This window comes from Pseudonaja textilis, chromosome 4, assembly GCF_049901715.1.
Source record: "Pseudonaja textilis isolate UNSWEBS1 chromosome 4, rPseTex1.2, whole genome shotgun sequence".
NCBI classification, from domain to species: Eukaryota; Metazoa; Chordata; class Lepidosauria; order Squamata; family Elapidae; genus Pseudonaja; species Pseudonaja textilis.
Window position 1 is genome coordinate 23456445 of NC_141993.1, and position 23817 is coordinate 23480261.

At 37.4% G+C, this 23817-nt stretch overlaps 1 protein-coding gene across 1 annotated transcript in view; it reads left to right on the forward strand.

Annotated features, from left to right (window-relative positions):
* Positions 1-22695, forward strand: part of PTEN (phosphatase and tensin homolog) — a 59366-nt gene extending 36671 nt beyond the window's left edge. Inside the window, exons 6-9 of the mRNA XM_026719926.2 lie at positions 7743-7884; positions 10385-10551; positions 15615-15842; positions 19366-22695. Coding sequence (XP_026575711.1) covers positions 7743-7884; positions 10385-10551; positions 15615-15842; positions 19366-19551 — 723 coding nt within the window. The 3' untranslated portion in view covers positions 19552-22695. The remainder of the gene's footprint in view (positions 1-7742; positions 7885-10384; positions 10552-15614; positions 15843-19365) is intronic.
* Positions 22696-23817: the final 1122 nt, after the last annotated feature.

The window sequence follows — 23817 nt, forward strand, 5'->3', positions numbered from 1 at the left end:
TTTTATTGTCTTGCTGCAGTATAAATTTGAGGCCAATCATAAGCCTCCCTGATGATACGGCATGATGGATAAGTATCTGCCTCTATTTCTCAGCATTGAGGACACCATTGATCTTGACCAAAATCTCCAACTCCATTTGTAGAAATGCAGCCCCAAACTTGCAAGGCACCTCCATCTTGCTTCACTGTTCTCTGACACTCATTATTACACCACTCTCCAGCCCTTCAGAAAACAACTGGAGAGCTACAGCCAAATATTTGAAATTTTGACTCCAGAGCATTTGCTGCCATTTTTCTGTAACACAGTTCCTATGTTTTCATGCAATAGTTGAGTTGCTTAGCCTTATTTCCTGGTCAGAGTTATGGCTTTTTGGTCGCAATTCTTCCAGGAAGACCCCCAGACAGTAGGTGGGTGTACCTGAGTCTCACTGGTTTCTGTCAGTTCTGTGCTGATGGCGCTGATGGCCATCTTCCAGTGTCGAAAGGAAGAAAGCATGATGTGTCTTTCATCTCCTGCATTGTTTCCTTGGTCAACCACTGCATGTACAATCCTCAACGTTGACTGCTTCTTTGTGCTTCTTCAAAAGAGCTTGAACAGCACATCTTGAAACCTCAGTCTGCTTTGAAATCTTTGCCTGGGAGAGACCTTGCTGATGCTGTATAACTACCTTGTGTCTTGTTCCTGTGCTCTGTTTTGCCATGGTGCGTGATGACCTGTGACATGAAACTGTCTTCCACAACCTCAGAGTTAGTAGCGGAGTTTGGCTGCTCCTCACTCTGTTTTAAGCCTCCTAGGCAGCTGTTTCGGTTTCAGTTAGTGACTGTTTCAACCTACATATGAAATCAATGGTCTTTGGCACCTATTTGGTATAACTGGTTAATCATATAGCTACCTCTAATCCTACAAAATTCCTGACTTTGTACAAGTGCTCAAGTGTAAGAATTGATGCTGTTTTGAAGCCGAAGGGTAGCCCCACCAAATATTGATTTCATGTACATTTTTCTTCTGTTTGCTCACTTTGCATTTGGTAAATTGATTAAAATAATATACATGTATGTATGTATGTAAGTATGTATGTATGTATGTATTTTTAATTTACAGCTATTTGCATAACTCCTAGAACTTTTACACACTACTATAGTTCTGGATTTTCTTTTATCAAATACATTGCCTTAATCATAAACAGGCAGCTGCTTGAGGCTCATATCTCTTCTGCCTTCAATTACATCATCAAATAGTGTTATTTTTTTTTACCTTATTTTAGCAAAAAAGCAAATTTAAAAATCATGCATAAGCTTTTGTGTAGACTTGACTCACCTGAAAAGTAGCACCACCCCTAGTAAAGCCTAGCATTTGAGAAACATGTCCCAGAAATTTTAATCATGGCCATGCCAGGAGATTGTTGAAATATGGCCCTTGGCTGTTCCTTCTGCCTGGTAATAATAAAAAATGGCACTTGCCCTGAACTTAAATGTTCTAATACTGAACATAGATATAAGAACTCTCCCAAACTTTAAATTAAAAAAAAGAGTCATCTCAGCATATTTTGCTGAATTCCAATCCAGTTTTTACTAGTTTGATTTGGGATACATCAAGAACCTATTTTTTTAAGAGCTCAAGGTAGCGTACATAGTACTCTCTCCTCATCTCCCAACCACCAGCCCCTGCCTGCAACCTTGTGATATTGTTTGCTCAGACAATAACCACAGAACCTAGCTCAGTAAAGAATCGATAGCAAGATATTTTCTTCAAACCAACCATGAACAGCTAACTGCACTACAAAAAAAATAAATAAATCAAGTTTTCCTAATGGACACAAGCAATTCCTTTTCTTAAGTAGGCTAATTACCAATCTTAACAAACAAAGGCGTGTGAGATTTGTATTTAGCACCTGAAAGTTCAATAGAATTAAAAAAAAGTACTGAGCATATTTTTGTATTTGGCAGTGTGCCTTGACAAAGAAAGCTCTGTACACACACAGCACAGAGGGGACAGTATTACTGCATGATAACTGGAACTAAAACTCCTGATAGCAAAGAATTTTTAAAAAGCAATAAACTTAGCTGTTGGGCAAAATGCTAAATGTATGTTTAACTGATTATTAATATATCCTTCTTCTGCCCTTAGCTAGTTCCAGTCAGTGGGAGTGTAGATGGCACGTTTTAGTGCATTTTATAAATTTCCATGGCTTAGAAGAAAGCATAGATGAGTTCTAGGACACTTGAAATGACATACAGCAAATACATCACTGTGTCCTGATCTTGGGACAAACACTGGATGTTTTGTTCTGAACTCAGAACACTTAAAATGGCCATTTGGTATTGAGAATGATTCAGTACAATCAAAGTATTTTGCTGTGCTTTAAGAACTTGCATGCTTCAAGGAGAGAATAATAAAAGAGTTATTTAACGCTTTATTCTCATATTATGTAAAGAATACTGCCTTACTCAAAGCAGTATATTTCAGAATTTGAAGGTGGTAATCAAGGATTCCTAGCCTTTTCAGTGGCTGCATTTAGAATTCTGAAAGCATTTTATGGGCCTTATCCAAAATGATTGCCACAAAATAGTAAAAGGCCATTTACTGGAAGGCAAACTGCTTAAAGGGGGTCAATATATGCCAAGGGAGATATTATTTTGGACATTAGTGGCTGTTAGATGCCAAGGTGAAGACTCAGAGTATAATTCTCTAGCTGCTATTCTTCACAAAAGCGATCTCTTCAGTAACTGATGATTCCATAAGAATTTAACTTCATCTGTGATATATAGTTGTAAATAACCTTGTTAGTACTTTGAATTAGGTTCGCTGCATTCCCAATTAAACATGAATAAATTTGGGTAGAGACTTTTTCTTGAAAAGTGATGATTATGCATTCAGAATTTGTGGCAGTGAGCACTTTAGTTTTTAAAGAGAATGTTTCTATATATTTTTTTAAGAAATTGGATCTTGATATACTTAAACCTATTAGGGTTGCCAGATAGTTCAAAGTGACCTATAATAATATATTTGCAATAGACAAAATCTCACCTAAAATAAAAAGTGAATTTGATGTTTCAGAATTAAAATAGCGCTGAAAGAAACACTAATCATTAGATATACCCAGTTTAATTTTGTTTTCATTCCAACCATCTGACAAGAGTGTAGTCTTGTCTGTCTCAAAACATAATTGGTCATTAAGCCTTAGTAATATAAATCATTTTTGTCCATTTGATTCTTTTTGTCACCTCTCGGTATCCACCCATTTTATGCAAAGTCTGTTTTTACTTTTGAATTGTTTAAGTGGTTCTGTTCATGTCAATCTCCATGCTAGCACTTGGATGTTTTTGTGACCTCCCATTGTTTCTGTAGAATCCATATAGGCAAATTATAATTATACTTCAGCAGCATGAGATGAACGCTTCGTGTTTTATCTGCTCCCCTTAAAAACAGGAAAAGAAATAAGCAGATTTCTTTCTAGCTCCTTCAAAGTGAACACTCGACTAGCACCAGATAGGCACTTCATATTCCTCCTGCAAGGTGAAAATCCCCCCTCCCCACAATGCCTATTTCCAGTAAATTTCTTGCCTGTTTTTATTTGCCCAACCATACCATGACTGTTTTTATTCCCACTTGTCTAAGCAATTCCTGCATGCATGTTTGGTTCTCGGGAAATATTAATGAATGGTAATCCACTTGAGGTAAAAAGTTAGATGGAATGTCTTTTTTTGAAAAGCAATACTCGATGTTTGAACAAGAGCTAAACTAGAGAAAGACAGCACTTCGAGAATGATGATAGCCAGTTGAAGTACAAGTCACAGAAGTATCAATCACATTCAACTGGGATGAGAAGAAAGATTGAGAGAATATTTAGAGGCTGGAAGAGATCCAAGAGGTTAGCCAGTGCTAAGCAAGTATCATTTATCAGTTCCACCTGAAATTTTGTGTCCTTGTTCTTTGTTCATCAGCCTTATGTTCTTGATGAGCTATTGAGTCCAATTCCTGAACTCTGCATATAAAGTCTTGTCTTTATTTGGCTTTCAGAAGGAAGTGGGTATTGTAGGGCTTGGGTGGATATGCACTCCCAGAACTATCTTAAGTCAGTACTATTGAAGATGATTTCTGATCCCAATTTTTTTTTATACAAAATTTGGAGTTACACATAGGTGGTGTGGAAAATCCGAGCTGCGTGTAAAGAATGTCTTAGAAAAGCAAACAAATTTTTTGCAGATTTTTTATGGATAGAATATACCTTGCATGGAATATGTTATTTTACAATCTGTGAAGTTAAATTGCTTTGATTTCTGCGGTTTTGCAGAAATGACTTTTGCAAGAGTTTACCTATTGATGTTTCATACTTTCCTTGAACAATCTGGATATATTTTTGGACCACTACATGTTAATGAAAGAACATTGCCTCCTTCAAAAAAAAAACTTGTTTTGTTTACCATATGTAAATTCAGGTAGTACTGAACATAACCTGCTTTCAGAATATCAAAACTGTAAGTTTATATTGTGGAGGATGAGTATTGACTTACCTTGCAATCTCTGGACATTTTTTCAAAACTTGCATTTACACAGCAGAAAGCAGGAGATCTATGAAGAGAAGAGTGGTGAAATTACTACAGGTAGTTGTTGACTTATAACCACAATTGAGCCCAAAATTTCCTTTGCTAAGCAAGATAGTTGTTAAGTGAGTTTTGCCCAACTTTACAACCTTTCTTGCCATACTGTTAAATGAATATCTGCAGTTGCTATTAACACGGTTTCTAAGGGAATTCAGGTTCCCTACTGACTTTGTCAGAAGGTCTCAAAAGGTGATCACATGACCCGAGAACACTGCAACTGTCATAAATACATGCCAGTTGCCAAGCGGCTGAATTTTGATCAAATGACCATGGAGATGCTGCAAAGGTCATAAACTGTCAGAAGTGAATTTCTTCAGAGTTGTAGTTTTGAATAGTCACTAAACAAGTGATTGTAAGTCAAGGACTACCTGTAGTCACTTTGCAGAGTGAAATGGACAACATAATCAATTTAATAAATAATACTACAGCAAAACATCTCTACTAAAAACATTCTTTGCCATCCATGCATTTACCAGTAGATAAGAAGAACTCAGGGACAGAATTTGCCTTTTTTAATATTCACCCGCATCAATATCTGTGGTTGATTTTTACACTATACTCCAATTTAATTAGGATAATCCTAAATAAGAGATTATTGAATGTAGCAAAACCTTTCAGCTATCAATTGTATCAAGTCTATCTTGAATATAATTGGCCTTTAGATTAAATTTCTTTAACTAGCATTTGTATTCAAGAGACAAAAATGGAATTTCTTAGATCAAAAAATCATTATTTAATCTATAATGTTTGTTTTTCATAAAGACCTATTGCGGATTAAAATTATAGAAGTAATTGGCCTGTCATCTGTTTTTTTTCCCTATGGATTTTCCCCTCCTTCTAATAGAGTTTCTATATATCCACTTAAAAAGAACACGATCCTGCATTTAAGGCAAGCACATTCCAAACTACTCTAGACCAGGGGTATCAAACTCAAGGCCCAAGGGCCAGACCCAGCCCATGGGGTGCTTAGATCTGGCCCACACGGCTGCCCTGGAAACAGCGAAGAACTGGCCTGTGGTGCCTCTGCCAGCGAAAATGGAGCACAGAAGGGCCACACATGGCCCTCCCAAGCTCAGTTTTTGCTGGCAGAGGGTTGCAGGAGCCCGTTGCAGCCAAAAACGGAGCTCAGGGAGCCCATTTTCGCTGGGCAGAGCACTTGGGCCACATAGGCGCCTGTGACATTGAGCTGGCAACACCCACCCTGTCCCCCTGAGGTCAAACACAATGCTGATGCGGCCCTCAATGAAATCAAGTTTTACATCCCTGCTCTAGACATTGAAAAAAGCAATTCCCATATTCTCCACTTTATCATTGTTTGTCAACTTCATCAGAAACTGATTCTGGAGATTTTCCCTCTCCCCGTAATTGATGTTGATATGCCTCACACTCATAGTATGATGATGCAGAAGTGTGTTTATGGGTATCTGCCAAATGCCATATGTCAGAAAGAACCTAAAGCTGAATTAGTTAGCACGTATGTTTCTTTAATTAATTAGCACGTATGTTCCTCTTGGCTTCTAAGTGCTCACTAAGAAAGGATTTTTTGAAATGACCATCAGAGCATTAGTATTTCCTATATTATTATTAACACGCTCTGATGCTAAGGAGTTCTACTCCCCCTCTTCACCTGAAAAGAAATCTGGTCCAAATGCAAAACACAAGCAGAAGAGAGGAGTTTCAGTTTTAGTTTCAAAGCACCAAGCAGTTTTAGTACAGAACAGTTGAGCTAAGCCACGCCCAGGCTCCTTGTTGTCTCCTTCTTGCTCACATAGCAAATATTGTTTCAGTTACCAAACAGTCCTCAACTCTCTCACACACTGACAGGATGCTAGCCAAATGAATACTGATGGATGCTGGTAGGCAGAGGCAGACTTCCCCCTTATTTTCCTCCCCAAAAACTAAGCTTGAACACACACACACACACACACACACACACACACACACACACACACACACAATTTTAAGGGAGAATTTTATTGGGAAGTAAAAAAAGCAGGATTGGTATAATATCCGTATTATCAGGACAAGGAAATGGGGAGAGAAGAATGAGAAACAAAATAGATTACAAAATAAGTCAAAAACCATAAGGTAGGCAGGCTATATCTTCAGGAAGGATATGTCACTCATGTTCTTCAGCGATGATGTGGGTGTGGTTATTTGCACTTTGTCTCATGCTTTTGCTTTAAACAATAAATAATAAGAGGACTCAATTCACAGATAATACTGAGGAAGAACCACATATCTTCCCATAATGCATATACAATTTTTAATGTACTCCTTGCAGTTAGCAATGTTGTCGCCAAATATAAGGATTTGGAAAACTCAACCAAACATAAAACTACTATGTAAAGTCATATTGTGGTGGTGATGGGAATATTGTAGTATTTTATTGCAGTGCAAAAATGATGGATGTGGTTTTTATAATACTATAAGCTTAGGATAAGAATCACAGTAATAGATTTTGTAGATTAGATTACAAATCACGTTCTATTTGCACACTATTTTTTTCCCAAACAATTCTGTGCTACTTCCTTAGCTATGCACAGTGTAAACTTGGACTGAAGCAACAACAATATTTCAATATACTTTACTCCTCTGCATGTCTTGTAAAAGTGTCTAACCAGTGTGGATTGACTGCCCTCATGAATTGATTAAATTTTATTTGCAATTTGGTGTATAGAAAGTGTATGCTGAAGGCATGTTTTGTAGATCCTCATGGAAAAATAGATCTGGTTTTTTTTTAATGCATTGTGGAAGAGTTACATTAAACATTCAAAACTATCATAAAATATGTATGAAATTGATAGATTGGTTAGGCGCTTGGTGCTCTCTGAGCATGGTTGCTCCACCAACATTGACAGGATGAGCCACTAGTATTTAAACAGAGAGCACACCCCACTCCATTCTATCATTGATGATGTTATCTAGTTCGGTAATGAAATGTCTGCAAAAAGCCAACCAAGCCCAGACAGCACCAAGGACCTCACAGTTCAACCCTGAGCTACAAATATTCTTTTTATTGATATATTTGGTTGCCCATAATCATTCTAATTCCTTTTTAGTCTTTACTTTATGAAAGTGTGTTCAGCTAATGAATTGTGACAATATATGATAAATGTTTTCTTCTTTTTATTAAAGGGAGTGACTATTCCCAGTCAGAGGCGCTATGTATATTATTATAGCTATCTGTTAAAGAATCATCTGGATTACAGACCAGTAGCACTGCTGTTTCATAAAATGATGTTTGAAACAATTCCAATGTTCAGTGGCGGCACTTGCAGTAAGTAACATTTTAAGCAGTTGTATACTATGTGGAATTACATGCAATGTTTGTATATTACTTACTAAAAATTGAAATATGTATAAAGTATTACCAGTAGAATATTAAAAAGTCACTAGTTTTATTTAAATAACCTTCCACATTCTTGGAATATGTATTTCTTAGTCTTTCATCCCTCACTTTTTTCTCCTGCTCAGGTTTTCCTTCCCCTTCTTTCCCCTTCACCTAATTCATTTTGAGTGACCATGACAATTATAGATAACATCTCCTTACTTTGATTTTTCCATATCTTCCAGTAGGTGAGATTCCATAGTTCAATTTGATTCTTCCACAACTTTTGCCTTAGCATTTCGGTTTGCCCAGCAAAATATCCTACACATTTGAATCAGGGTGTATCATGAATGTGATCCCAACATTCTAGTAATGTATCATAAGGTCTAAAAGAATATTGGGAATTCAGCCAGTCTATCTTGAGTTGTTCATGGCAGATGCACAGCAGCACTAGTGATAATAATTCGTTATGCTTCTCCTGGTTGAACATAGGCATTTTAGTATGGCAAGATAACTGTCTACAATCCTTATTTATTTAAATGTAGTGTAGTATAGTAATACAAGACATGACATGACATAACATATAATATTTATACAAAGGTTTTTCTTAAGTCATAAGCTTTTCTATATGCTTTACAGATTTTGCTTAATTATAGCCTGCCCTTAATTTTAGTATATCTACTAGAACAGATAATTAGTATAATAAGCTTTTTAAAAAGAAAAATCAATAGTTAAATTGCTATGTACAGGTAGTCCCTGACTGTTCAAAGTTGCAACAGCACTGAAAAAAAGTGATTATGTCCATTTTTCACACTTACAACCATTGTAGTTGTACTATGGTGACATGATCAAAAATCAGACTTGGGCAATTGACTCATATTTATGACGGTTGCAGTGTCCTGCGCCATGTGATCACCTCTTGTGACCTTCTGGCAAGTAGAGTCAATGAGGAAGCCAGATTCACTTAACCATGTTACTAATTTAACTGCAAGGATTCATGGCAAAAAAAAGTTGTAAAATGGGGCAAAACTCACTTAACAAACATCGTATGTTGAGGGCTACCTGTACATTTTCTCTGAGTAAATTCATTTAGTTAAAGTAAACTAATTTTCAAATGTACTTAGATGTAATTTAATTTTACTTCTTAAATTGCCAATCAAGTTTCTGATACTTTCTATCAGATGAGGTCATTAAAATGATATTTCTCACCATTATATGCCCTGGTCACAAGTCTTTGACATATTGTAAGATGGTATAAATAACTCAGAACTACAGTCACTTTACAGGTGATAGCTATAAGACGGCTATAAAATATGATAAAACAGTTGCTTATCTGCAATTCTAAATCTGTCATTGAGTGTTGGTTTTCTGTCAAGAGCCGAGGTGGCGCAGTGGTTAGAATGCAGTACTGCAGGCTACTTCTGCTCACCGGCTGCCAGCAGTTGGGGTCTCACTGGCTCAAGGTAGACTCAGCCCTCCATCCTTCCGAGATTGGTAAAATGAAGACCCAGATTGTTGGGGCCAATATGCTGACTCCGTAAAACCGCTTAGAGACAGCTGTAAAGCACTGTGAAGTGGTATATATTCAATTCAGTTCAATTATATAAGTCTAAGTACCATTGCTATTGGTTTGACATACCCTGATACGGCAGATTGATGCTAGCTAGTTCTTTATTGGTAGTTTTCAAAATACGACATTTTTTGGTTGAAGAAATGTGGCTTTCTGTGGGCGTGAGGAGGTTAAAACAAGAGAGTTTTGAGAAGCTTGTCTTGAAGTTGCTGCCTTAACATGCAAAGTCTGGTTTCTCCAAAGTTTAGAAAGAGCCAGGAGGAAGGCTTTGCACAGTCTCCTGACTGCCAGCTGATTGGAGCAGAAAGCACTGCAAAGCTTTCAGAATGGTCTTTTTATCCAGAAGGCAGCGGCATCTTGGCAGGATGCAAAGCATCAGCAGAAAGCAACCAGCATTTTCCTTTCTCGATGGTTTTTTTCTTTTGCTGGCAAGGCAGTCAACTGTGTGGCAGGCTCACATGTACACCCCCCACACACACACCAGCTCCACTTAATGACCCACACCTGGAGTGCCGGGATATTTGTTTGTTACACGAGGCAGTTCATTTAACATTTGCCATGACTTCCAACCCTAATGAGCAGGCACCATTATAGTTGTAAGACTGCCTGTGTATTATCTTCCTACAGAAGGTAAATCTCACACCAGTTCAACTTTCCTTTTGTGCTGAGCTGATGTGGAAGCAACAGGAACAGTTTGGGGTTTTCCCAGGTTGGTATACAGGATTGGTATAACTACAGCATAATGTAAGCAGTACTAGATAGTCTTGTCCAAAGTCTTTTTTAAAGGGTTTTTTGTTCGTTTGTTTGTTTACTGTTGCAACACTTTTAGAACTAAGATGGTTCTTTAACCCCATTGTGTAAAATTGTTTTGTTGCACAGATCCTCACTTTGTGGTCTACCAGCTCAAGGTAAAGATATTCACCTCCTCTTCAGGACCTACAAGACGTGAAGACAAATACATGTACTTTGAATTCCCTCAGCCGTTGCCAGTATGCGGTGATATCAAGGTGGAATTCTTCCATAAGCAAAACAAGATGTTGAAAAAGGTTTGTTTTTTTTAACTGGATACGTGTTTGATTTTTTAACTCTTAAGTGCTAAATTTATTCGCCTTCTCTTCATTTATTTCAGGCATTTCCCTTGAATTTCAACAAATCTGAAGGGTTCATGCTTTTACTATCAATGCTGCTGAGCTTAGGTGAAAAACAAAAGCATATGTGTAATATTTATCCACTTTCTATTGTTTGAAATGTTTTGGAAAGCCACTAAAGAAGCCATTCTGTTTTAAATTTCATGAAATTTCCATTTTACAACTTTTAATTTGCAGCATGTGACGTTTTCCAACATTCTTGTAGAATAAACAACTGCTGCAACATTTTAGCTTATTTACAAAATCTAAAAGGATTGCTGTTTTATAATTAGATGAATTTGGGAGAAAACACTCCTAGCTATTGCTCCTGTATAAATGTCCAACTATTGCAGTTATTCTGCAAATTTCCAGTCATCAAAGTTTATGTAACAGCAGTATATAAATAGGTTATTTGTAAGTCCCATTTACGCATAAAGTGCTTGGCAGAATGGGACTTATTTGAAGTGGAAGCGAGAGGATGCAACCAGTCCTTACCCCAGAATAAGCTGATTTTTCTTTTTCAGACTGATTCTGGGGGGAAAGTGGGAGACCTCTAGAAAATTGGTTTACTTTAGTAATTAGTGATTAGGTTGCATGACAAAGTCTACAGATAGTAGTTGAATCTAGAAAAGAGCTTTGGGGGTTTCAGATAGATTTCTTCCCTTTGTTGGGTGCATATGCTCCCCAAAGCTATTCCTAAGGACCAAAGACCCCGTGGAAGGCAGGCAGGCAGGCAGATTTCAGCAGGAGCGTTGGCCTTCTGCTTGTGCAAGAAAGCTGGATCCCGACTAAGGATAAATAGCATGTGTGGTCAATCTTCCTGGCATCTGATCAGACTTTCCATGTGAATCTGATCATTTCTTGTATAAAGAGGGAAACAAAATCAGATGTCACAGTGAATCTTGAGAAGATTGTGGGCATTTATTCACTTGGGATCCTTCTGGAAAGGATTATCCACCTATCGAGTCCTTCCCAAAGACCTGGGATAGACAGATGCTCTTGTTTGATGCTCTTGAAGATGCCGTCTCAGGACACAAGCGGTTGAAAGTAAATTTTGTCAAACGCCAGTGGTATTCAAGTGATTGTGTCTAAGGCATCTATTATTATTGGTACTATCTTTGCTTTTTTGACACATTAATTCTACTTCTATTTTCAGGTCTTTGCATTTTGTGATTTTCTCCAGTTCTTTCTCTGGCTTCTGCCATATCCACTATCCAGACTTGGATAATCTTTGTCTTTCTTATCGACAATCTGGGCTGTTGTGTGGCAGGTGCTTGTCTGTTTGAACTATAAAATCCCAGAGCGCTTTAGCTTCTTCATTTTTTATCACTTTGTCTATTTTGGGGTCCTGTTAGTTGTTGCTTGCAAGCAAATGGTATTTCTTGCAGATCTTCCAATGTGCCTACCATGGTTGTTACATTGCTATGCCATTTTTTATAGTCCATCTGTGTCATCTTGTAGCAGCTAACTAGGTGGGCCGCTGTTTCTTCAGCTTTTTTGCAGAGGTGGCAACTGCTAGCTATAGCTGCCTTCTTCATTCTGGCTTGCTATGCGTTTGCTCTTATGAAGCCAGAATTAACCCCTCTGTCTCTTTCTTCAACTTTCCTGCTCTTAGCCATTGCCAGGTCTTGTTATTTGCTGGGGCTGCTATTTTTGTTTTTAATGTCCTGGCTATCTAATACTTACCCTTGTCATGTCTTTTTTCTATTCTTCATTTGTTTGTTTTTTCTTTATTATTTCTTCACAACAATGTGAAATTCCAGCTGTCCGTTCTTTAGCTGGTGTTGCCCTTCATATGGATTTATTACTAATAATGAATAGGTATTTTGCACCATATGTCTTTCATTTAATAATATGCACCTTAAAAATATTACATGGCGTCATTGACTTGAAAAACAGCAATAAGAGAAAAGTCATTTCAAATCAAGCAAATATAGGGATAAGTAGTGGGAAATTGTAAATATGTTTTCTAGCTAGTAATATAAATTATTTGGGGAATGTAGAATTGAAAAAGTGTAAATGGCAAAAACATAAATCTGTCAAAGATAATAACATTGAATAATACATAACATAATAGGGCATGCACATTCCTTCCTCAATAAACATTAGCATTTGTTATTAATCCCTTTTATACCAGTGTTTCTCAACTTTGGCAACTTTAAGATATGTGGACTTCATCTCTCAGAATTCCCCAGCTAGCGTGCATCAGTTTTTGCTTGTAAAAAAGTCTAGAGATAATTTGCAGTTTCTGGACAGGCTTGAACAATTAAATATTCTCATTCTTCGCTGGTGCACATATGGGCATGGGAGAATACCATTTCTCAGTGATGAGTTTATCATCTTCAGGAGGGAAAAATCTCTCCAAATTTGCTTTACTAATAAATGCTAATTTATTAGGCAAATGTCAACCTGCATTTATAGGGAGTTTTGTGTCTAAGGCCAGGCCTGATTGAGAGGGTTGTGGAAAATTTAATACCTGTATACTCAAAACTATATCATAATAAAAGACTACTGTCTTGATGGGTGAGCAGTGCAGCTACCTTAGTAACTAAATATTAAATTTTCAATCAATTTTAGAGATATTTTAATAGTTTAATATCCTTTTGCTTTATGTTCTTGAAATGTATTTCAGTAGGATGATGGATGGTATGTGCTACTCTGGAATGCCTTGGGTCAGTTATTATCAATATCATGTTTAAAAAAATTAGTATCTTTCATGTTTGCTAAATAGAAAAGTACTGAACAAGGCATACAGGTAGTCTTCAACCTACAAGTACAATTGAGCCCAAAATTTCTGTTGCAAGACAGTTGTTAAGTGAATTTTGCCCCATTTTATGACCTTTCTTGCCACAGTTGTTAAGTGAGTCATTGCTATTAAGTTAGTAACACATTAGTTAAGTGAATCTTGCTTCGCTATTGATTTTGCTTGACAGAAAGTCACAAAAGGAGACACTGAAACTGTCATAGATATGAGTCAATTTCCAAATATCTAGTTTTTGATCATATGACCCTGGGGATGCTACAACGGTCGTAAATGTGGAAAAGTGATCATAGGTCTCTTTTTTTCAGTGCCATTATAACCTTGAAGAATCTCTAAATGAATGTTGTAAGCCGAGGACTACTTTTACACATTTTAAAGTTATCATTTACTTTACAATGGCGAATTGACTGCATTTTTTAAAATTAGCTTAGCATAATTTTTAATTGATTAAATTTTAATTAGCGGCTTTATATGCTGCCATAGATATTTTTTTAAAAAATACTGCACTCAGAGTAAGTTGTCAGTAACCTTTGATTCCAGCAGGAATGAAGGAGGGATAGACAATCTTTATATTAGATTTATTTTTGTTTTACTTAAAGTGTTATCACAGTTCTTACCTATTAGAATTGTTTCTGAAGTCCGTGAAGTTTGCAAAGTTGAAAGGTTATAAACATTCATTCAGTGCCTCCTTTTTATAAGAGGCAAGTATCGCACCTCCTAGCTCATGTTTTAATAGAAAAAAAAAAACCTCACGCTGATGATACAGGTATCCCTAGACTTACAACCCAAATTGGGCCCAGCATTTTTATTGCTAAGTGAGATGTTTGTTACCTCTTGCCACAGTTGTTAAGTGAATCATTGCAGTTGCTAAGTTAATAACCCGGTTGTTGAGTGACTTTGCTTGTCAGAAGGTGGAAAAAGGTGATCACATGTCTCTGGTACATAGCAAACGTCATAAATATGAGTGTGTTGCCAAGTGTCTGAATTTTGATCATGTGACAATGAGGATGCTGTAAAAGTCATTAAGCCACCTTTTTCAATTCTGTTGTTACTTCAAATGGTCACTAACATCTGCAAGTAACCAACCAAGTTCAGAGAGCACAAACAATTCCAATATATGTATCTGCCATGTCAGTATTATCCATCATTAGTTCCATAGTTTAGTTGCTCATGGCATAACTTGCTATCAGGAAAATTTAAAGAAATTAGATGGGGAACTGATGACTGATTTAACCCCACTGTGTAATTATCAAGGCACCCCAGTATATTCCTGACTAAATAATTAGGTTTAGAATAAATCAAACATTTCCCCCCTTGGAGATTTTGTAAGAGAACAGTTCATTGTCTAGGTCCATTCTCCACCACGCTGCTTCGAGAGTCCAGTGCTGGGATATAACTCCACCCTCTGATGTCATCGAGCTGAGTCTGCCACTATAAAAAGCCAGCCTCTGCTGAGATCCCCAGTTTTCTGACTCAGCTCTTTGACATTAGAGCTGGTGTCTCTGGATTTCTCTAGGCTCACAAGAGTCTGTAGATTATCATAAAAAGCAAGAATACAGCAAACACAACAGAACACCATTAGCGCAGCTCCAGTAGAGCTGCACCTGCAAGGAGAGAGGATCACCGATTTGGGTCATTGCTTAACTTTGCTTAGCTTGCTGTGTCTTTGCTTAATATGTTTCTGGTCACACATGAACACAATTAATCCCAGGTTAGCAGGACAAGGATATGAAGTTTGTGAATGTATGTGTTCTAATTTGTAATTCACCTTTTAATCCAGGGTTGCATTGGGGAGATATTACGAACGTATTTACACCAGGCTGATTCTGAAATGCCAATTACAGAGCAATTTCTCTCTTCTCAGGAAATGCTGTGCATAAGTACTTCAGTTTGGTGTCAATTAGAAGGCACCTTCCATCCAGCCCTAACCAATTTTAAACTGTCAAATCATGAAAGAGGAAAAACCTTTAATTCAATAATAACCCAGTTACTGAAGGAACAAAATCAAAATATTCAAGTCCAATAGAAGCAGGGTAGATTATAAGCCGAGAGTACCTGTTTGCTAAAATGGAAAGCAAACGGGAAGCAGATCTCTCCTCATTGGAAAAATTTGCGGATACACTGTGGTTATGCCTATGTTTGTACCGTTAAACCCAAGACTGTAAGTGGGTGGTTATTGTGCTATATCATGTTAAAACAAGCTCCTTTTTTTTACCTTTAGGACAAAATGTTTCATTTCTGGATCAATACATTCTTCATACCAGGACTGGAAGAAAACTCTGACAAAGTAGAAAATGGAAGTCTTCTTGGAGATCAGGAACTTGATGGCATTTTGAGTACAGAGCGTTCGGATAATGACAAGGAATATTTAATCCTTACACTAACAAAAAATGATTTGGACAAGGCAAATAAGGACAAAGCAAATCGATATTTTTCTCCAAACTTTAGAGTAAGTATTTTCAAAGCAATCAAGTAATGTAACGTAAACTGTGTGCAATTTATGTTGTACATTGTGGTCTCTCTGATTCACATAGTTGGCTTATGGGCCTGCCCAGAGGCCTGTTCATAACTTTCTAGAGCTTACAGAATTATTTTGTGATAATTCCATCTCCCCACATACCATGCAGATAGGCTAAGCTTCAACTCATCCCTCTTCTTTTAAACTGCTACAGTAATAAGTACACTTGCTATTGACCTGATATTCTTTCGGCTTCCTGCCAGTATTATTTATCCTTTCCTGATTTTTCTCAGCAGACATCTTGAGTTGTTCATCAGCGCACTATGCCTGTGGTTTCCCAAGTTCTAATGCTGTGGGAACAGAATTCCTTCTTGGATTGGGAATAAGCTCTGCTTTCCTGTCTTGGTGACGCTTGTGCAGTAGACATTGCCAAGCATTCACTAAGCAGGTTTGTCACAATTGTTCTTCTCATTCATGAATTATGGTTGTATTATCAGGTTTTAAGGTTGGCAAATTCTAGAGCTATTCTGCCCTGCATCAAAGAATTATCCAGTGATGGATAATTTCAGACAGTTCCTTCCACATAGATCCTCTCCAAAAATGTTCTGAACTTTCTGCATCAAACTGTAAATGTCAAGGTGCATTAAAAACCCCTCAAAATTTTGAGAGGCGTACCAAATCTTGTAAGGCATGCCTATATAGCAATAGCAGTAAGACTTATATACTGCTGTCTAGTGCTTTACAGCCCTCTCTAAGCGATTTCCAGAGTCAGCATATTGGCCCCAACAATCTTGGTCCTCATTTTACCCACCTCAGACGGATGGAAGGCTGAATCAATCTTGAGCCTGGTGAGATTCGATCTGCCACATTGCAGGCAGCTGGCTGCAGCAGAAGTAGCCTGCAGTACTGCACTCTAACCACTGCGCCACAAAGCTCTAACAGGATTTTCTGGTTAAGGTTAGGGCATTTCCATGGAAGTCTGATAGGTAAACAAGGACACAAAACTCAGTGCTACACAACGTTGAAAATGTGTTTTATTTGGTAGCAACTCTGCCAGTGACTTTTTAAGTTCAGTGTCTGAGTGAACCCATAGGCGCTGCTGGTAGGGGATGTTATGTCTTGACTGGCAATATTGAAGATACCCACCTGATCCAGTATTACATACCTGCAAGCAGAACTATGTCCATTGTGTTTTTAAAATGAATAGTGACGACAATGAAGCTTAGCTACAAGCTTTACTATGTTCCTTTCTGATTTGTGTTCACTCCACAAGAGTCCTCAATCTTCTGAGAGAGTTCCACTAGCAGAATTCTGCTATTGGCCATCTGAACTATGGAAGGACCATCCTTTCTTTTGTTGCTTTATGTCACCACTCTTCTCCTTTCAAATTGTTTACTCCTTACTCATGTGTGTGAATCACAGGTCACAGTGGGGAATAACTGGTTGCTTGCCTGGAGCTGCACTTCTTCAAGTGGTCACCTGTGAAATCAAACAATCTTATCTTTCTTCCCAACTTGGTTTTCAGTGCTCTTTCAGATTGAGTTTTGGAAACTGGTAGGTGCCAGGTGCACCTAGTTGCAGGCAGTGATATGAGGGTGAAGGTGAAAATAGTTTTGTAAATTCTGGAAGGCATCAGAACAGAGCCATCCATTGACTTTTACAGATGATAATTCAAATAAAGGAAAGCAGCCCATTCACAACCTTACCGTCAAAATGTTTGGGGGTAAAACAAGTAATGAATTTACCCAAGTAATATTTGAAGTTGGATGGTCCTTTAATTAGGATCTGCCAGAATGTTACACAGAGGTATGCAGGTTTTTTATTCTATAAAAGTCAAAGCAGTATAAAAATGAACAAGCCAAGAAATAAAAAGTCCAAGTTAGCCTAGATGTTGTAGTTAGTTTCTTGAATTTAGATTTACTTTAATAATGAAGGGCTGCAAATTAGTATGTGCATTGGATATTCTGCAGTATCTATGTTTTTTAATAATAAACAATGTCTTTATGTAAACAAACAAATAAATGAGTTTACTTTTAACACTAAAATACTGGATTTTTAAATGTTAGTATATCGAATCGTTATTATGGTCAAAGACTAGCATAAAATGAATGTCAATTAAAAAACATAGAAGTACATCAAAGGCTAGAAACGAATGAAAATCTAAAACAAAGTTATGTATTAAACAGATCTGAAAAGAGATGAGATTATTAGATGGGTATACAGGAGCATAAGGATCACTATATAGCAGACTGAGTCTATCACAATACAGAGCAGTCTGGATTGACCAACCAGATGCTCATTAATTTTATGGCACAAGTTATGATCTTTTGAATTTTAAATGCTGCATTGCAGGAATCTGGCAATCTTATCTGTTGTAGCAATAACTGAGAGCAGGAGAGAGGTGTAGAATTATTCTGTCTGTCCTGGGTATTTATACAATAACAGCAAGACGAGGCTAATACAAATGCCTCTATAATGCAGGCACTGGGAGATATCCATGCTCTGTTGTTTCTGTGTGTCACAAATGCATTGTCTCTCCTGGGTAGGAGATCTTCCTTTATCAACCTTCAAGGACAGTTGAGGGGAGGTCATGACATTGTGCAATCAGGTAGTCAGGCAATTTGAGGTTAGTTAAGTAGATGTTGGATTCGCCGGCAATAAAGGCTGGGGACCTAGCTAGATCCAATTGGTGCTTTATGTCTGTACACACAGTTTAATGAAGGCTTCAGCTTAATCATATCCCATTCTGAGTAGATCTGGAGAGAAGCCTAAGGATGAGATTTTAGTTGTCACTGCCCTTTTCCATGTGGACTAGAAATCATCCGTCATACTTCACTTGAGGCAATAGTTGAGTGTGGTCACCCAGGCTTAATATACAAATCTATATTATCTATGCTGGAAAACCCATCCTGCCTATTTTGGCATAACCCAGTCTTAATTGAATTATGTTCAATAAAGTTTTGGAAAGAAAATGAGCTTTCTTTTAATTTGGAGTGCATAAGCACACATTTGTGTCATGAAGGAATGTTATTTTGTTCCCTTGTTTGCTGTAAAAAATCCCAGTGAGCCTTCAGGCCCATTGATTCAAACACTTGTCAGAAGCAAGAGGAAAAGAGAGGGGGAAAAGGTGCATCAGTATTACTGTACCCACTTTGTAAGATGTCTCCAGATTTGACTCAGCTGAAGCCCAGAACAAGGAAGATGTTTGGCACTTATGTTGACCAAATGCAGGTCCGTTCTGGCCAAACATCTGAGCCACAAAGTGCACAGAAAAGAAATGTGCACCTTGAAATTAAGGGGAATGTTTAAATCAATACAGTCTTTGTCATAATTGATGCTGCTTTCCCGGTTTCCATTGCTTTTTGTGAAGTATTAGAGTGCACATTTTAGTTTGTACTTAATTAAATATATATTTATGTATTACATCATTGCATTACATTTCATTTGCTTTTAATGGGGCAGACGTAGTTCCTTTAAGCACATATATACTAATTTGTTGTCCTGCTTTTTCTAGGTGAAGCTATTTTTCACAAAAACAGTAGAAGAGCCATCAAACCCAGAAGCTAGCAGCTCAACTTCAGTAACACCGGATGTTAGTGATAATGAACCTGATCACTATAGGTATTCTGACACCACTGACTCTGATCCAGAGAACGAACCTTTTGATGAAGATCAGCATACGCAGATTACTAAAGTCTGATTTTTTTTTTTTATTTGGGAAAAAATACCACAAAGAAGAAAACTTGAATAAACTGAATTATGGACCTTTTGAAATGGCAATAGGACATTGTGTCAGAATTATCTGTTGTAGGGACAGTTCTTTACCTGACCAATCTCATTTTGCCCTATGAAGCCTTTGGCTTGACTCTTCTCCCATTGAAAAAAAGAAAAAAAAAAGGTTACGTAGCTATGTTATGTATATACCTTTTGGTGTCAAGAGGACATTGAAATTTCAATTAGGAATTACACAAAAATGGCACTTTCCCATTTGATTCCAGTTTTATAAAAGTGGAGACAGATCTGATGTGTATACGTAGGAATCTTCCTTTTGTGTTCTGTCACCAACAGAAGTTCCTGTAAAGCTCTTTCTAATACACAGGTTCACATCCTGCCCCTTTCTTTGCACTTTTGTGGCAACAGATAAGTCTGCAGTTGGCTCAGAGAAGTTACTGGGTTTTACTACATTCAAATGCATGTACCATGGATAGGAGTGTGGAAGGAGAAGCTGAGAAAGGAATGTTTTGTGCTGGACCCTGGACTGTGTATCATTTCTAGCTTACATGCACCTCTTTCGCATGCTACAGTAATAAATCCTGGACATTTGAGGAAATGCCGCTGTCACTGCTTGTTTGTGCATTTTATTATTTTTTTTAAGCATAATGGTGCTAGAAAAGGCAGCTGGAGGGGAACAGGAATGAACCTTCAATGGCATCGTAAAAGCTCTATAAATGAAGGGATTAAAAATAATATGGTTTTTCATGAAACAAACTAGATTTTCAGCTTGCATACATGACAGTTAAAAAGGATGAAGGGGTGTGCATACAGGCTCCACCCTACATCCCTGCACACCTAGCTGCTCTGCAGAATTTCACATACACCTGTAGTCACTTAAGATACATAGGGAGTTGTAAGTGCTGCAAAGAATGTAGTTTACTGTTCAATGTTTGGAAAGCTTGATAAGGCTGGAGTCCTTGAGTTGCAGGTATCTCCAGGTGAACACAACAGCACTTGCAAATCTTCCATGGGGAAAGATATGGGTGATGCTTACCTGCGCACCCTCACCCTTGGGATAATTTGAGTGCATCTGTTTGCCTGTTGCAGTCTAATTGCCTCCAGAGGGCTACAATAATAACTTAATCATACCAATGTGATGGTTATCTAGCAGAGGTGGGCCTACAAAATTGTTTTGTGTATGATTGTCATTCCCAAGCTTTGGATGATAAATGTCAGAGCAATATTATGTCTAAAAAAAACCAATAAACAACCCCCCCTGCCCCCCCTTGTCTTTCAAAACATGGAATTGCCATTTTGATTTTTTGTGTGTAAAAACCTGTTTGCTTATTGGTTACCATATTCATTATTAATTATCCCACTTGAGTGAACAAATTTGAAATCCATTGTGCCAGTCCATTAGCATTAATAACAAGATAGTAGTGGCAACTAGTCAAGGCGAAACTCAGGCTGAATACTGGACAAAGGAGCAAACTTGCTCCTTCAACATTCATTGGTGAATTTTGTTATCTTTCCTAATCCTGTGTGTAGTTCTGTGCCTATAATTTTTATACCGATTTTTAGTAAGCTTGCATGTAGCTGCACAAAAACCATAGCTTTCATCCATTATGTAAACTTTTTTTTAAAAAAAACCCGCTAATGTTCAGGCTTCCCAAAAGTTGATCCAGTGCTGCAATACAAAAGATTTGATTGGCAAGAGGCAACTTCAGAATTACCTCTGGTTTTTTGTCCAGGGAACTGCACTGAACTTGTCTTTCATTTGACAATTTTGCCAGCAACATTAGCTACCTTTAAAAAAAAAAAGTTAGTGCTTTAAGAATAGTTTGGATGTTGACAGTGTTCAATGTCTTGTACAGTTCTGCTGTTTGGCAGGGAGCTCCAGATTGGAAATTGTTGAATGGCTTTTTGCACTGTTGTTTTTCCTTTGGAGTGTGAAGGTCTGAGTAAGGGTTTTGGATTTTGAATGTGTCAGTAGTTCTGAGAAGCCTTGCTTATGTTTTTATGGTATAGTCATCGGAAAGGAAAATGTCATTATTTATATATACATATATATGTATGTATAACACATATATATAATGCATACTCTCCTATAGTTAATTTCAGCTACCATCCCATAGAACATGACAAAAATTCCTCTGACTGAAAGGTTTGAATCCTAATTCAAACTTTATAACAGTAGTCAACATTGGCGTGAAAATGCATTCTCCATTGGTAATTTCTTGAGTTTCTGGACTGTGTGCTTAAATTCTCGGATATACAGTAGCTTACATGTCTAAAATTATTACTTGAAGGCATTTTGACAGGAGCTTACTGTTAGGCCCTGTGCCATCCCTCCTCATCTGTAGTCTAAACTTCCAATAGTTTTGTCACAATCGTTAAAGGGCAGTTGTGTAAATTAGCACCAAGGGTTTCTTGCTGTGGCATGGTTGTAATCTGAAAGGTCCGTTTATATGCAGCACCAATTTCCTTCAGCTTTAAGGGAAGGAAGAAAGGAAGGAGTAAGTTTTAAGGGTGCCAGTGTACAGTTCCGTGTTTAAATTCTAGCAACGTGCAATATGTTAACGATGCCTGTGGTTGCCACAAAGTGCCTCGTTTACCTTTTTTTAAAAAATAACTGTTCAGATGTGTCATGCATGCAGATGGAAGGGGTGGAACTGCGCACTGAACAGAGGCTTTAATTGCAGTGCTTGAGTAGAGCTGCCTCTTTATTCTGCCAGTTCAAAATTCTCAGTCTGTTTTCATACAGAACACACACACACACACACACACACACACACACTTAAAAAAAAACCTATTTAAGCAGCCTTATTCTGATTCAGCCTCTTCAGATACTATTGTGCTGTGCAACAGTGGCTCTGTGTGTAATGCTATGCACACAACAAGAAAAATGACATGTACAGGTTAATGTCTCATATGAATCAGATGTCCGTTTGTTATTGTGTTAACAGCCCTTTATCTTAGTGTTAAAACTCCACTTAAAACTGATTAAAAGTTTCATTCTTGTCACTGTGTTGGGTGTATTAAGTCACTTTTGTGAGATGGGCGGCCATATAAATTGTTTAAATATATAAATAAAAAATAAAATAAATATATGGAAGTATATTGAATAAAATGCTTATGTTTCTCTAAAGTTATGTGAGTCATAATAAGCACCTTTAAAAATGCCAAATTTCAAGTACCTTGAATTGGTGGGGTTTTGCTATTTTTTCACTGAATTTTAAAGGTAACACTTCCCTGTAACATGTAGAGGTTTTCCATTATGAATGTGACTGTAACTTTTCATGTTTGGGATCCTTCTTGATTTTGGGTGCATTAGTGTGGATATTGCACAGGGGTCCCCAAACTTGGCAACTTTAAGACTTGTGGACTTTAACTCCCAGCTGGAGAATTCTGGTAGTTGAAGTCCACAAGTCTTAAAGTTGCCAAGTTTGAAGACCTCTGATGTAGCATATTACAGTCTTTGCATTAAGACAAATACAAGTAACATGGTGCCCTCCCTGTATATTTTTCAGTGCTCTCATATGAATTGTCTTTGAACTAGCTGGAGCTGATGGGATCTGAAGTCCATATTGCATGCATATTTTCTTCAATTCAAAGTTAATCATAGTCACAAGTTTGGGGGTGGTGGGGGAACTGCCCGAGGTCAAGAAAAGCTAAAGAAGAAGGATACCAAATAACCCATTATTCTGATTGGGTTGTAAAGCGGCTGTTTTATTTCCTTTTCAAACTAGAGCACTTCAATAACTACAGTTTGAATGTATATCAAATGTCTTCATCTTTTTGTTTTCATGGTAAAATGTTAGCTTGAATATATTCGATCAGGATGGGTTTAATCCTGCAGTATTCAAATCTTTTATCACCACTTAGCCATAAGGAATTTTAGTGAACAATTTTGTTCCATGCAAGAATCAAATACAATAGAAGCATTTTTAATGTTAATATCTTTGGAAACAGCCCCAAAGTCTTTTACAAGGTTAAGATAAATATGAATGGCTTTTCTAGAAGCCAGCATAAGAATTTTGTTCAAAACTATAATAGCTGTTCAGGTTTATTATATGTTTGGCCATCTATTAAATACATACAAGTTTGAATGTTGAGATGATCTGGATTTCCAAACTAGCATCATTCTTGAGTGATATACCAAATTCTGTACAAAATGTTCTTTTATGCTGTGCTTGTTTCCAATAGATTAAAAGTCACATCACCGTTCTTCCTTCCCATTTTGGAGCAGCAG